Source organism: Stenella coeruleoalba (genome assembly GCF_951394435.1).
Source record: "Stenella coeruleoalba genome assembly, chromosome: 6".
Classification (NCBI taxonomy): Eukaryota; Metazoa; Chordata; class Mammalia; order Artiodactyla; family Delphinidae; genus Stenella; species Stenella coeruleoalba.
In genome coordinates, this window is record NC_137151.1 from 123733532 (window position 1) to 123749794 (window position 16263).

The 16263-nt window shown below is 46.0% G+C and overlaps 1 protein-coding gene across 1 annotated transcript in view; it reads right to left on the reverse strand.

Moving 5' to 3' along the window:
- DRC11 (dynein regulatory complex subunit 11) overlaps window positions 1-16263 on the reverse strand; it is a 167138-nt gene that overhangs the window by 34671 nt on the left and 116204 nt on the right. The window contains exons 14-15 of the mRNA XM_079924891.1: window positions 10089-10196; window positions 5738-5937 (exon numbers count right to left, since the gene is read on the reverse strand). Of these exons, the coding sequence (XP_079781017.1) occupies window positions 5738-5937; window positions 10089-10196 (308 nt within the window). The remainder of the gene's footprint in view (window positions 1-5737; window positions 5938-10088; window positions 10197-16263) is intronic.

The following is a 16263-nucleotide window of genomic DNA, read 5'->3' on the forward strand; positions in this document are numbered from 1 at the left end:
GGGCAATTAAAAGGGAAAGTGTGTATAAAGCTTCTGGCCAGACAACGAGTCTTCCCCGCTTCTCCATCCCCTGCCTGACCATCATAAACACCTGAGGAGGCTGGCACCCTGCCTTGATAACTTCTTCAGGCTGTAAAACACCTATTAAATATTAATCATTTATCCCGTGTCTCTTAACTGTTAGATGTATTTCTAATATTTCCTAGCTAAATAGATGTATATTCCTTTCCACATATAGCTTTGCTGGAAGAGAGAATTTTAAATAACATTTGTGAACCGGTACGGTAAAGGCATTTCTTCAAGGAATGCATTGGAGTTATCGTGTGTAAAATAAAGGAACCCTCCCAAAATAATGAGAACAAGACAGATTTGAACTTGTGCTTGGGAAACAGATCAGAAACTCGTTTTGCCAGCGTGTTTTCACGTGCACAGGGTGTTGCGGGCAAAGCAGATGCCTCCGGCCAGAAGCGAAATTACGATGCTTCCTACGCGTTGCATTCTTTGCTCTGCCGAGATTAATTCAGTCGGAGGAATTCTTTATAAGAAGACGTGATGAGTAATCGGGCCCTTCTGTTATTTCACCTTCTCCAGCAAACGCCTCAGATCCATATTTTGCTGCCTTCAAGCTGCTGCGGCCCTGGCCCACATAACAGGACCGCACTGGAGCTTCCCGCCCCTGATTCACCAGCACAGCCATAAAATCCCTCTTTCCTTTGGTTAATTAAAGGCAAATACCTCTTTGCAATGCAGATAGCTGCTCCGTCAGTCCTGCCAGGACACAGAGGCTCACTGTACGTGATCTTTAAATGAATGACTTTCACTCCAGAGACCTCTTGGTCTTTCATTAATCGGCTATATACACAGTAAATGAGGTGTGTGTCAGGTCCTCCGACGTGGAGTGGTCTAGGCGGATGCATGTACTGTTCCACATTTTGATAATCTGACATCAGCATTTTGTGGTCCACATAATGTCAGTCTGCAGTGATTCTAATTAATACAAAGATAGCTCGTCTGATATCAAGACAAACCTCTCAGTGGCACGAGCAAATAATTTCTTGAGAGTGAGAACATCATGATCATGTCCTTGGCTCTGTCCTGGAGTCTGAGCAATTGAGCCATTTGGTGGCTGGAGACGAGCGGCTTAATTCAGAGGCTGAATAATGCAGCTGTTAGACCTGGAGCCTCTGCATCTAGACTGACCAGGCTCACATCACGGCACTGCAACCCAGGAAAATCACGTAAATGCTCTGTACCTCAGTTTTCTTATCAGCAAAATGGGAATAACAATATTGCCCACCTCATAAGGTTGTTGTGAGGAGTGAATGAGTTAAAACAGAGAGAAGTGTAAGGTCTGTGATATATAGATGCTCACGAAATGCCAATATTTTTATACTCATGTGCTTCTGTTGGTTACCTGACAATGTCAACAAAATTCAGCATTTAGAATGAGTGCATTTAGGTGTTCTTTTGGGCAAGAGGATGGGTTTCTCTTACTTTACCTCTGAAGAACTTAGTGCTTTGAGCTTGGTGGTTAAGTACACAGAGGTCACAAGTCAGGTTGCTGGGCTTCAAATTCCAGCTCATCTTCAAATTCTTGGGTAACCCTGCAAGTGTGCATGCATGGGGGAAGATTCCAACAAGCTCAGTGGAAAGCAACAGCTGGAAAACTAAACTAATTGAGCACATACCTTAGCTTCTGCCAAGTTAAAAGAGCTTGGTAAACACGTCAAGCTGTCCTTTTAGACCTCAAAGTAAAGACAAGGTTCCAGGACTAAGGGCGAACTCAAAATACACCCACACTAACAAAACAGAAAACAAAACCTCTGCAAGTTCAAGCTGATCAGCCAGCAACTTAACTGCCTGATAGAACCAAGCCTAGCATGCTTCAGAGTCAGCAATGTATCGTCCACAATGTCTAATGTACAATAAAAAATGATCAATCATATGAAGAAACAGAAACATGTGACACATAGACAAGAAAAAACAAATAGAAGCAAACCGCAAGATGACACAGTATTGGAATTAGCAGATAAGGACTCTAAGGCAACCACTGAGTTCAAGGACTTAAAAGAAAAGATAGCTACATTGAATGAACAGATGGAGAATTACAACAGAGAAATAGAGATCTATAAGAATAAGCAAATTTAAATCCTAGAACTGCAAAGCAAAGTATCAGAAACACAAAAAAATAATCCACGAGATAGGTTTAATAGCAGATTGGAGATAGTAGAAGAAAGGGTAGGTAAACTTGAATGTAGATTAATAGAAATTATCCAATGTGGAAACTAGAGAGACAGAACCTCAGTGACTTGTGGAACAATATGAAGCAGTCAAATATATATATATATATATATATATATATATATATATATATATATATATATATATATATATATATCTCAGAAGGAGAGGCGAGAAAGTGGGGCAGAAAAAATATTTGAGTAAATAATGGCTCAAATTTCCCAAATTTGGCTTAAAACATATATTTACAGTTTCAATGAGCACAGTGAGCCACAAGTAGTTAAAGTACAAAGAACAAACAAAAATATCTAGACACATTATAGCCAAATGAATGAAAACAAAGATAGAGAGAAAATCTTATAACCATTCAGAGAATATTGACACATTACACACAGGAGATCAATAATTTGAATTTTTGACAACTTTTCATCAGAAATAATGGAGTTACAGAGACAATGTAATAACATCTTTAAAGTGCTGAAAGAAAAATGTGTCAACCCAGAATTCTATATCCATCAAAAATATCCTTCAAAAATGGAGGCAATGTAAAAACATTTAAAAATAAAATGAAAGCTGAGAAAATGTTTTGCCAGCAGACCTGCACTGAAAGAAATGTAAAAGAAGTTCTGCAGCTGAAAGAGAAATGACACCAAATGGAAACCTGGATTGGCAGAAAGGAATGGAAAGCACTGAAAATGGTAACTGTGTGGGTAAGTATAAAATATTAAATTTTTCTGCTGAATTTCTTTAAAAGACAAATGACTATTCAATGCAAAAATAATAACACTCTATTGTATTGTTGACAACATTTCTAGATGTAAATTGTATGATAAAATCATAAAGGACAAGGGATAATAAATGGATTACATTGTAAGACTCTCACATTTTAAGGAAAATAGTACAATATTAATGCTGTGTTACGTTAAAAATGACTATTGGGGCTTCCCTGGTGGCGCAGTGGTTGAGAGTCCGCCTGCCGATGCAGGGGACATGGGTTCGTGCCCCGGTCTGGGAAGATCCCACATGCCGCGGAGCGGCTGGGCCCATGAGCCATGGCCGCTGAGCCTGCGCGTCCGGAGCCTGTGCTCCGCAACGGGAGAGGCCACAGCAGTGAGAGGCCCGTGTACCGCAAAAAAAAAAAAAAAAAAAAAAAAAAAAAGACTATTGTAATTTGTAGAGCAGTCACTGAAAAATAAGAGTCATTGCTAAAAAGACAATTGAGGAATTCAAATAAAATAATAAAAAGTACTGACTTTACCCCAAAGAAGGAGAAATAAATAAGTGGGACAAATGGAGAACACACAGCAAAACGGGAGACCGAACTCAACCATGGGAATAATTGTAAAGGGAGCAAATGCTCCAATTCAATGGTAGATATTGTCAGATTGGATAAGAAAGCAAGACTCAAGTATGTGCTATCCACAAAAAGGCATTTTAACTCTAAAGACATTGAAAATAAAAGAGTATGAAGAAAGCTGATGTGGCACCATTAATATCAGACTGGGTAGACTTCAAGATAAGGAGTATTGTTAGAGACAAAAAGGGACATTTCATAATGATAAAATAACCCATCAGGAAGGCGTAACATCCTAAGTGTGGATACACCTTATGCATACCGGAGCTTCAGCATATGTGAGGCAAAACCCAACAGGACTAAAAGGAGAAATAAAGAATTCCACAATCATAGCTGGAGGTTTTAATACCCCCTCTCAGTAACTGATAGGACAAGTAAACAACAACAAAAAATAGAAAACGAAAAAGCAAGTCAGAGAATGAGAGGAAACATTTGCCATATGTGTGTCCCACAAAGAACTTGGATCCAGAATACATAAAGAACTCTTCCAAATCTCAAGGCCAGCAGCCCAGGGAAAAGCAGGCAAATGACTTGGACAGACATTTCAGAAAAGAAGTTATACGAGGACCAAAAAGCACATGAAAATGGTGGTGACACATTTGTATCCATTTCTTCAAAGTTCACACTTAATATGCATATTTCAGATCTGTGCATGTCACTGTATGTAGATTTTACCTTAATAAAAATAGCGCAGGAGGGTCAGGAAGAGAAAGGTCTAGGTTTGAACTCTGCTCAGCCACTTGATCTCGGTGGCCTTGGGCAAGTTACTTAACCTTTCAGAGCCCCAGTTTCTTTATCTGTAAAATGGGGATGAGAATGAACTCTTCACTGGGCTGCCGTGAAGATCAAATCCAATGACACAAGACATGGAGCATTTAGCGTGTATGGGGCGCTCTATTAAATAGCTTAATGCTCGCTCTTTATTCCCCACCCTCCTTCTTCTTCTCACCTCCCAGCTCCCCAAACTTCTCTCTCCATGGATTCCTTCAGGACAAGCAAGGGACGAAAGTGCGGGGGGGGGGGGGCATGTCCTAACTTGCGCAGCGTGGGGTCCATGTGGCTGGGAGAGGAAACCCTGCTGCCATCACTTCCTCCCTGGGGCTGTTAGGAGGAGACGGAAAAGGAACCATTTCTACGAGCGGCTGCTCGTGTGTAACCATCTCCCCTGAAAGCAGAGGCAGAGCTAACATCTAGCCCCAAGTACCGGACAGTCCTTGCTCCGCGTACATTTTGATATAGTAAAAGCTGGCTTATCGGACATGCTAGCAACTGAAAACGAACTGAACAGCCTAAGGACAACCTTGAGGGACTCAAACAAATGAAAATGAAATCCTGTGAAGTTTTAATATCAAATACAGAGTATCAGAATGCTCTAAAGCTTGGTAATCCTCAAGTGTACGTACGTATACTGTGTCTCTATCTATCCAGCTATCTGTTATCTATCATCCATCCATCCATCCATCCACCCACTGATGTATCTTCATCATCATCTATATCTAAACTGTATCAGAGAAGCATTGCTTCTAGGGCTGACAGTATCATTTGGTTTGACTCCTTCATTTCAGCGACGATAAAACAGAGACCCAGGCAGGTGAAGAGCTTATCTAAGATCACAGTGCTGGGTTGTGTATGCACCTTCGAGGACATGGCATCCTCTGGCACTGGGTTGTAATTGAATATCTACACTACTGTGGTCAGCTTAGCTTCCTGTGGGTTCCTCCTTTATCTCCTGTGTGAGAAGCTGACCTCAATGTATGCCACGTGAGAAAAAATACCCCCAAATGCAAACATCTGATGCCACTATTGGAGGGAGGTGGGCTGAAAAAGGATTTGATTTTTAACGAGACCTGTGAGCGCTGCAGGAAGGATTCCTGTGGCAGGAGGAGGCTGATCTGAATGGCACAGGAGGGCGTTTACGCAAAGAAAGGAGCTGTGTCTGGTTGTTGGACGCTCAGCCAGATGCAATAATAAAGTAATTTACAGGAGGATGCAATGGGGAAGTTTAAGAGGGATGTGCATGTCTGCCTAAGGAAATGATCTGTGAGGGTCTGTGCTAGTCGGCTTAAGGAAATTAACGGCAGCATTTGAAAATGCAATTTGAAAGGTGGAGGAGAACTGGAGGTCAAGAAATGTGATAAATACCTTGAGGACCATATGCAGCATCATCTGGAGGCCACTTTTGCCCGGGTATTTGCCGGCAATGTTGGCTGCGGACAAGTCGAAGAGGTTGGCTCCCGTTTCGGTACAGATGGCATGGACCAGCAACTTCTTCCCCACCCCAGATGGGCCAGCCAGGAGCAGGGATTTCACCAAAGGAGCTTTCTCATGCACTGCTTCAGAACCTAAAAAATGCAGAGGCAGAGGCTCTAAGGTCCCGCCAAGGAAATAAGTGGCTCTTAGACGGGGACTCCTCAAGGCCGCGACTCCATGGCACGACACCAGCCTCGGCAACAGTGATGGGTGCGTGGAAGGCATTTCTCACCAGGGGCACGCCTCCTGTCTCAGCCAGCTCCGTGACACCTTTGATTTGTATGTCAAGGTGGAGCTGTCAGGTCTCCTTGGGTGTTCAGTACATTGCTTCTCTCTCACCCCTCACCCCAGCATTCCCTCCACACTCGTAATTTTAGAGGACATTCCTGCGGTAACTAACCTCTGGCACTTTGGGGGAAGGGCTGGGGGTTTCTCTGCTTCTCAGCAGCACTACAGCCTATGAAGGCTCAGGAAGACGAATGTGCGACGGACAGGAAGATGCAGGGGGAAAGGGGGAAAAAACAAGATCCAGGCAGCAGCAGCCTGGCTTTTTTTTAAATTTTTATTTTATGTTGGAGTATAGTTGATTAACCATGTGTTGGTTTCAGGTATACAACAGAGTGATTCAGTTACACATATACATGTACCTATTCTTTTCCAAGTCCTTTTCTCGTACGCGTTATTATAGAATATTGAGCAGAGTTCCCTGTGCTATGCAGTCGGTCCCTGTTGGTTTCGTCTGTCCTGGTTTCTAGTCTGTCGGTAGGGGCAGAGTCAACCTGACCCTTGATAATAAAGGACGTGAATTATTAGGTCACGCAGAGGTCCCTGCCCTGTGCTCTCAACCTCATCGCCCATCTCCTTCGAGCCCAGATTGGAACTCGGGCTTGATTTCTTCCACCATCCTGAACACGAGCAGAGCAGACGTCGGCGCTAAGTAATTAGAGAGTGAACAGAATGAAATCCTGCAGAAGGCTGTGATTGGAACGTCGGCTATCACACTAGTTTGCTTTGGGTCAGCTGCTGGGCTCTTCTGGATCAGCTGTAAACATATCAACATTCTAATTATTATTGTGCTTCTCTTTCATTTTTCTTGTGTGATTGACAAGACTTAGGGAATTTATCTCATCATTAGAAACAAATTTTTATAGTTACCTACTACACTCTGCAAAAACTTGGAAGGTAGTTTGGAGCAAGTTCTCTTTAAAATGAAGCTAAACGGGCACGCTTCCATTGTGGTTAGCGTGGGAAACGGCAATGTGTTACGGTGAAGCAGACCTCGTTTTCCACGGCAGCAGAGAGATGCCATTCTTCCCGTCTCCCGCTCAACACCTGGATAACTGAGGGCTCAGTCTGTGGCCTCGGCTGGGGGCCGCTCATGCGGAAGAGCCAGGATTTGCTGTAAAGAGTTCATGGCCGGGGGGAGCTAAACTTGAGAAGTAACTAGAAGGGGAGGAAAAGATCCGTGCTAAGATCCGTGAGGGAGACAGAGATTCAGGGAAGAAAGGACTTCCCATTTGGGGGATGAGGTGGGTGCATGGGGGTGAGTCAGACCGGACTTCAGAGAGAGGGGCTGCGTCTGGGCTGGCCGGTGAAGAGTGGGCAGGGTGGAAGGGGGCGTCTGAGAAGGATGCAAGTAGGGGGCGCAGTGACCACAGCCTGCAGCGAAGGTCAGGCAGGTCCTGGGGGGGCGGACGATTCTGGTTGGCGAGGTAGCTGAGGTCAGCAAGGGGGTGGGGCGGAGCAGTGACCACAGCCTGCAGCGGAAGGTCAGGCAGGTCCTGGGGGGCAGATGATTCTGGTTGGCGAGGTAGCTGGGGTCAGCAAGGGGGTGGGGCGCAGTGACCACAGCCTGCAGCGGAAGGTCAGGCAGGTCCTGGGGGGGCGGATGATTCTGGTTGGCGAGGTAGCTGGGGTCAGCAAGGGGGTGGGGTGCAGTGACCACAGCCTGCAGCGGAAGGTCAGATGATTCTGGCTGCGAGGTAGCTGGGGTCAGCAAGGGGGTGGGGCGGAGAGTGACGCCAGCTGGCAGGGTCCCTGGAAGATGATGGGGGTTAGAGTGGTGGCCGAAGCCAGGGGGCCAGGAGAGTTCCGGAAGGGGTGGAGGGAGGGGAGGACAGCGCTGGGGGAGGGGCACAGGCGGGGGAGACCCGGACACGTCATCTACCCCAGGGATGTGACTTTCCAGAAGGAAGGGGGTGGTCACCAGCGCCGTGCAGAGGTGGAGAGGGAGGTCCAGAAAGGCTTCTGCGCCGGCGCCTCGCTGGCCTCTGGACAGCTCATCAGACGGCAGGGCAGGGAGGGGCCGGGGAGTTGCTGGGGACAGACCTGCCACGGCGTCCATGGCTCTAGCTGCTCATCTCGCCTTTCAAGGGCAGTTGTACAAATTGCCTAGAATTGCTAAGAGACAGAGGAAATTTCCAGGCTTTTGTGCGTTCACCCTTTTCAACTTTCGGAGGCTTAAAGAGTCACGAGGAAGCCAGTGTTCCGTGTCCTGAGCCCAGCTCTGTCCCTTCCAACCTCGGACTTGGAGAAAGTTCCTCAACATCTTGGAAAGGCTTACTCATCTGTGAGAGCTGTTCAACGTCCCCCTCCGCTGGGAAATGAAACCGCACATAAAACGCAGCTTCTGCTCCGTGAGCGCCCTCCCCCCGCGCTTCCCTCTCTCCCTCCACACTGCAGGGACAGTGACATTCCGGGGCGGGGGGCAGTGAGCGGGTGAATGCTGACCAGATGCTTCCTGGGCATTCCCTCACTGCCCTTGTGGCTTTGAAAGTTCACAGCTCGTCCTGGGAGCCCTGGCCGAGGCTCCTGGAACCCTGGGGGCCGGTGCGAGCTTTGTTGCCTGGCAGGGTGGGAAGTGGCCTTGCGGTGTGTCCTCAGTGCCCTCTTCCAAGTGGCCGCCTTGCCTAGTCCTGGCAGGGGTGACCTGAATAATCAGACCAACAAACACATTCCCTTTTGTGCCCGGATACTAGTTTAGACGTATGAAATTTAGACGAAGCCCTGGCCGGCTGCTGTGTGAGCGAACTTCTCTGTCTGACTTGTTTGTACAGTGCAAACTCATGAACCCGTCACGAGAAAAAAAGCCCCGCTGATTCTGGGGCCTGGTGGGGCGGGTCAGCCACCAGGGAGACTTCAGGTTTCTCATTGACAAACGGAGGGTCCAGTGGGACGCCTCCCAGGCCCGCTTCTTCCAGAACCCTCAGGTCAGCTTGGAGACGACACCCATCGCCTTGTATCTGCCAGTGGAGGACGCAAACACACCACGCGCTCACCTGGGAGGAGTTCCCTTAAAATCTTGACACCCCTTGATGTCCTTGGCTCCACTGCCTTCCATCACTCTGCGATGAGGTTTGAGGGCTCATCTGTTTATTTTATTTACGCAGACCCCATTAAATATTGTATATTGATTCTGTTGACCCCAAATTATGTTGATCCCCAAGTATTATATACTGTGTTATATATGTATCTTATTTATGTTGACCCCTATTCTACTGACTGCTTCTGACATGAAGTTGAAAGAAGAATGAACTATTTCTGGCCAATAGGTTTAAGTTCTTCTTTAAGTCAAAGTGGAATAAGGTGAGAAGTGTCCAAACGATTCCCATCTTACTTTGAAGCAAATTAAATAAACAAAATGCGACTTCTAGTTCAGAACGGTCATCAGAGCACGGCCTGGCTGGAGTTCCTGCCCCTGCCCCAGGTGACGCAGTCATGAAAACATAAATAAAAGTGAACGAGAGGAGTGGGTATCTGTTACGGAGAGCCCCGACTTTTCTGCAGACTCTGGTCCGTCTGTCTGAACAACCATGATTGAATCTCCGTGGAAACTGGCAGAGCCTTGATTCTTTAGATCCAAGAAATACACTTTCACTGACTCCCGAAGGGCCGGCTCTGTTAAGGACCCAGTGACAGAGCCTGTGTGTAACAGGTAAGCCTAACCTCAGCCTTTGTCTAATTTGGTCGCTTTGAATCGCGGGTGCTTGCCTCGGTCATCATCTCTCCAGATGACAGCTTCCAGGACCTTCAGAATGCTAACCAGACATTCAAAGGTGCTACAGATATGCTTCCTGGGCGGTACCTTTCTGTGCTCCAGGATGCTCTAGCCCAGCAGAACGACCCTCACTCACAATTCTCAGTAGAAGAGGTAAGCTGCAATGCACACTGATGACGACCTGGAACACACGAGCAGACACGCCTGCTACTAGCAAAGGCACAGCAGGGCAAGTGGAGTCCTTACCTAGCGGCAGGATCCCATACAGGGTGATGAGCTGTCGGACATCCAGGAGGGAAGGCATGGGTTCTGTGGACATCTGGCGAAGAGTACTCCCCAGGTAGCTGTAGTCACCTGGGGAGAAAAAAAACAGAGGACAAATGAATGGGAAACTACGCTACTCTGAGTTGCATAATTTGGACACTTGCAAAATTAACACAGGATACAAATTTAACATTTCTGAGCAAATATAATTATATTACGCAGAGTCATTATAAAGAACTTCTCAGATAAAGGCTTGAAGAGAAACTGTCCAGCCACAAAAACATTTCTATACTCGCTACAATAGCTGAGAATTATGTTGAGTATGATACTAACCTCCCACTATTTTAAAAAATCACCTCTGAATGTTGAATATGTGAAGAGCAAAGTTCTAACATGAAGAACATACAACGTATGTTTGGTTTAATTTCTATTCCAAGAGATTATGTCTAACATTTGCACAAACTTTAAAAATAACTTACTTAAGATGGATGTGAAATTTGTATTGAAGCTGTGTAAATCTGATCCTGAAATGCAATCAGTTGAAAGGTAGGATCTGAGTCTAATTTAGGACAAACAGAAACGTCTCCTTTTGAGGGTGATAGTCGTTAACATTTTTATCGTTTTTAAAGGATTACCGAAGGAATAATATCGAAATAAATCTTTACAGGTTTAATTAGAAGGCATCCAAGAGCTTCATTGTAACTAGTCATAAATCTGAAGTGTTATTTTCCAACTAATTTAGATAAGGTCACACGAAAATTACTTTGCCGCCTTCACTTGTCATGAGGATGGACTTTTACATGCTCATACGATTCTCTCTTGATTTGTACCTGAATCTGAAGGAAAAATATTCGATAAACGAATCACAATCTCTTGATGTTGTTTCCTCCTGACTTTTTCTTTTCATAACATGTATGGATCTGCAGAGCTTTCAATGTTATATATGTAAAACAAATGCCTTTATGCGTGTATGCAAACACTGAAGAAATACATGTAGGCGTCTATGAAAGCCTGAAAATATCAACGGCTTTAAAGCATTTTCAAATGCTAAGAACATGAGAGTTAAAATCCAGATCATGATTGCTGTTTTGTTGTGGGCCACAGCCTTTCAAAGCCTCCGCATGAAAGAAAGTCCTTGGCAAGGGCAATGGTCTTGGTGAGGGAAATGAGTGATAATGAAAGCATCTATTATGGCTTCCGATCTGCACGCTTTTTAATGAGCAGGTAATAAACAGAAGAGCGGTTCATTTCGCCTTCACTAGAGCAGGAAGGGATCCTGCAGCCACCGTTAAATCCAGCACTTATTGCTGTAAACATGACATTGGGGGGGCATAAAAGTGACCCCATTTTCCTGCTTAAGTAAATCCAAGTTAATACCCAGATGCGCCATATTTTCTAGACTTAGACAAAGGAAGTTGAACAGTTGGCTGTTGGTTCTGATAGAAGGAACGACCCTTTGCCAAGTGAGGAGACTCATTCTGAAAGTGTGTGACTACGTTTTGCTATTGCCCAGCACGGAAGCCATAAGCCCCTCCCACGGACTCATTCAGAATTTAGAGACTTCAGGGTTCCCTGCACAGACACCAGGTCTTCCACGAGCGAGGGAAGAAGGAAACAGATGAAGAGATGTTAGAGATAGAAAGCATGAAAAAGGGCAAGGAAACCTAGGACAACAGTGGGAAAAGAAAGAAACAGGACTGTGTTATGGGTAGGATTGTGTCCCCTTAAAAATCCGTATGTCAAAGCCTAACCTCCAGTATCTCAGAATGTGACCCTGTTTGGAAATAGGATCACTGCAGATGTAGTTAATGAAGCCGAGGTTGTTAGGGTGGGTCCTGATCCAACACACTGGTGTCCTTTATAGAAGGGGAAGTTCGGACACAGACACACACACAGGGAGGAGGTCACGTCAGGTCTGAAGGCAGAGATGGGGTGATACAGCAGAAGCCAAGGATCACCAGCAAACCACCAGGGGACAAGACGAGGGATGAGGGGAAGAGGCCAGTTTAGGCCACGTGAGCCCCAGGGCAGCTCAGCATCCTGGCAGGGGAGGACTGACAAGTCCAGGGAGCAGGACAGAGGTGGGGGCTTGAAGGGGCTCTTAGGCTACAGCCAACAGATTCCTTCTCAGAGCCTCCAGGAGGAAGCAACCAACACTGCTGACACCGTGGCGTTGGACTTCCGGCCTCCAGAACTGGGAGACAGTAATTTTCTGCTGTTTAAGCTGCCCTACTGTGGTACTTGTTAGAGCAGTCCTAGCAAATGAACACAGGAGGAGGAACTAATTGTAGAGACTGGGAACATACGAGCACACTTAAAAAATAAGGAGAAATAAAAAATATTTGAGAAAGCAAGGTGAAATCAGCTTCTAACGTTTCCATTCTACCCCACAGAGCATTGAAAAGAGAATAAAGAACAGACGATTGATAAAAAATAACAGCCTCTTAAAAAAGTTACTCAAAGAAAAGGAGCGAGAGAAACAGGAGGCCTCAAGTCAGCAGACAATCCTCGTAGGACTTGGGGCCTCCCACCTGCACCAGGACATGCCAGCTCTGCCCCGGGCACTGCCAGGGCTGCACAGAGAATCTTCTGATGATGACGAGCACGGTGACACATGCTACGTGGTTACAATCCAGGTTCCTGAATTGTTTACACAATAGAAATTTACGTTGGATGCAGGCTACCAGCTTCCAGAATGAGGTCGACAGAGAGACTTCTCAGGTTAACCTTTGGTTGCAAGAGATTATTATATCTCTGCCAAGATTATGCGCCCCGGGGCCCAGGTATTCCGAAGCTTCAGATGTTTTCCACGTGTAATGTCTAAGTCAAGTCTTGTAAGGTGGGATTTTGAGGAACCCTTTGAATCTTCTTGTTCTTAGGACAGGCCCTGGATGCCAAGGAGAAAGCAAGAAACACCAGCCCTGGCCTGGGTGTCAATGTTCCCACTGAACGCAGCAGCTCCAGAGTCACAGGCAGAGCCAGGTAATTTAGGGGAGTATTGGCTGTGTTTGCTCCCTCTGCATTTTCCCCTCGAGCAGTGGCTGACCCAGGTGCCTCGCACTTCTGCGACGTGCACAGGGAGGGAGGGGCACGGAGGCACCAGGAAGTCACAAGCCCTCTTGCTGGAGAACCCTGAGCCCGCGGAAGATAGGTGAGATTACCACCGCGGCAACACAGGGGGGCAGCCAGCTAGCTCTGTACCAGCGCGCCCTCAGGTGTTCCATTTCCGCACTCATTAAACCGTCACAGCAATTCAGTGAGGCGGTTGCTGTTATCATCCTCATAATTGTGGAAACTGAGGCACAGAAAGATTACAGAAGGGACTGGCAACCCAGAGGGTGTGAGCTTCAGAGGCAGGAGGGAGAAGACATTCCCAGCCTGGGCGGGACAGCTGGTCAGTGGGTCTCTGGTCAGTGGGCATCAGCCCTGTGTCCTGGTGGCACGGAGGACGAGGGAGCAGGGGAGAGAGCCCCTCGCTGAGAGAGGGCCCCAGGCAGGCACCAAGGGGTCTTGGAGGACGCCAGCGCCCAGAATCTCTCCCCAGCATCCAGGCACCATCTGGGAATCAGGGACCTTGATGGTACCTGGGGGCAGGGGTGGAGACTTGTAAGAAGGATTGAATTTGAATAACCTTGGCAGTTCAGCCCTCGTGATGCTAAGTTACGGTGATTTAAAGAATAAGGAAATGTGCTATTTCTTGCATACCCAAGCTTGTGGCGGGAGCTGGTTCCTGGGCACAGGGTCAGCGCTCTGAGCTGGGCAGGTGCGCAGGGACAGAGCAAGGAACTGGGGGTGGGGGGAGTTGGGAGCTGGGCCTTGGGGGAACCAGACATTACGCACTTGAGTTTCCTGCCTTCCAAGTCTCCTTCAGCCCTAACTGCTGTGATTCTAGTGTGTATTTGGATTTGAGTGGTGTTTAGAAAAGAGTGGAAGCCCCCCAAACAACTCGTGTCCCGGCAGTGCTGAGCTGGGCTGGCTGTGAATACAGGGTTCCTGGGCTGTGGGGAATGTCCAAACCATGCGGCCACGTTGTGAGTCTGAGGGTCTGTGCTCCGTCCCTGCCTGCATGGGGAGTTGCTGAGGGACAGCCAACACCCACCCTGCCCTGCTTGTCCAGCTCTGGGCCGGCTGGAAAAGAAGAAGGGGTAATGCCCCAAGGTTTCTTTTTCCCCTTTACTTTAAGGTCTGGTACTTTTATTAGAATACATCTTGGTGTTGGTCAATTGGAGTTGATATTCTCACATCCAAAGTGTGATCGTTCATTATGTGGTTTGCATTTCTGTTTTAGGAAATTTTTCATGAATAAAAGTTCTTAGTATTTGTTCTGTTCCTTGGCTTTGGTTTTCTTCTTTAGGGATGTGTATTATGTTTGCCCGCCTATGTGAATTTTCTTTGCCTATCTTTAGTACTTGTTACTTTCTTTGGAAACCTTGTAATCTTGTTCTTCATTTCTAGTTTTATTTAAAAAAAATTTCTGTCTTTCACATTTCATTTCTCGTAAAGCATGGTTTGTGGACTTTATTCATTCTTATGTTCACTGTAATTTAGTTTTGTCCTAAAACGAATTTTCTCCTTTATTTAAAATATTCCTGGGGCTTCCCTGGTGGCGCAGTGGTTGAGAGTCCGCCTGCCGATGCAGGGGACACAGGTTCGTGCCCCGGTCTGGGAAGATCCCACATGCCGTGGAGCGGCTGGGCCCGTGAGCCATGGCCGCTGAGCCTGCGCGTCCGGAGCCTGTGCTCCGCAATGGGAGAGGCCACAACAGTGAGAGGCCTGTGTACCGCAGAAAAGAAAAAAACAAAAACAAAAACAAACAAACAAAAAGCCCCCAAAATATTCCTGGAATTTTGTGTAACTCATTTCTGCACTTTTCTAATTCCACTTTATGTATTCTTACATATCTTCTATAATTTTCTTAATGTATATTAGCTTGGTTTGAAAGAGGAGGTTCCAGTTATGTCTGCTTTGTGGGCGTGTCTTTTTGTGATGACACTTTGCTCCTTATTCTTTCTTTTTTAATAGACATCTTGCATGGGCTTTGACCTTGAAACTTTCCATTGCTTAAATTTATATGAGTTAATATTCCTATATGTTTAGAAGATATTTTGGGTCAGGGTAGCTTTTTAAATTTCATAGAGTCCCCTCTTCTGTTGTTTTCATATATGTTATGAGTATGGTGGCTTGCTTTTTGAGGTGTCCTTGTTCTGTTCCCCTCCCCCAATTTATTCTGGACCTTTTCTCTCCCTCATCTCTGTTGTTCCTATTCAATTGTGATTCTGCTCCCCAGAGTTTCTTCTCAGTATAAGGCCGTGTCTTGGAAGGGTCAATTTCAAGAGCGTCCAGAGGTTGGAGTGTTCTCGCCTGTTCATACTTTCTGATTCTATCCATTTTCACGCATCCGCTGTTGAAGTGGGCAAACCCCTCCCAATTCCAGCTACAGTTACTACCCTGGTCTGCTGTGCTTTCCAGTGAGTGCTTGCTGGCTATTTTGGGGTTCTTTTGTTTTTTGTCCCCAGTGGCTTGCACTTTGGGCTTTGAGGGGAAACTTGGTTATTTCGTTTTCATGTTAATGTTGTCCACAGGCCTTTGCTTTTGCCATCTAGTTGCTTTAGTCTATTTTTATGTGGGGATCTGGGAAGATGCACTGCCGTCTTTTCAAGCTAAGGATCTTAACCGGGAGAAAGAAGACAAACGTGGAAAAGACCAAAGGGAGCCAATCCTTGTGGCAGTTTGACTGATTTTGCTAGACTGGGTCATTTACATTTGAGGTCACTCTTAAGAGGTTGATTTCATTTGCTTTGACCTTAAGCGTCTTCAAGATGCTGCCTGGAAACTGACAAAGAGATCAGTGAGGAAGTCCAAGATGGATAAGAAATTAGTAAGAAGATGAGAAATATGTCCATTAATTCTCTGAGACTCTGCCATGCGCTAGGCACTGTACTAAAAACTAGGAATTCAGTGATAAGCAAAAAACACATGATATGAAGAAAGAAACCAGACAAGGAGAGAGAGAGCACTTAGAGATCCCAGTCGTAAGTAAAGAGGTAGGTTCTGCTAAAAGTGTTATTTTTTCATATGAACAGAATTAACAGAACATAATCAAGGCAATCCAGGAGAAAACCCTGCAGTACTTGAATAAGAAACACATAAAATAAAT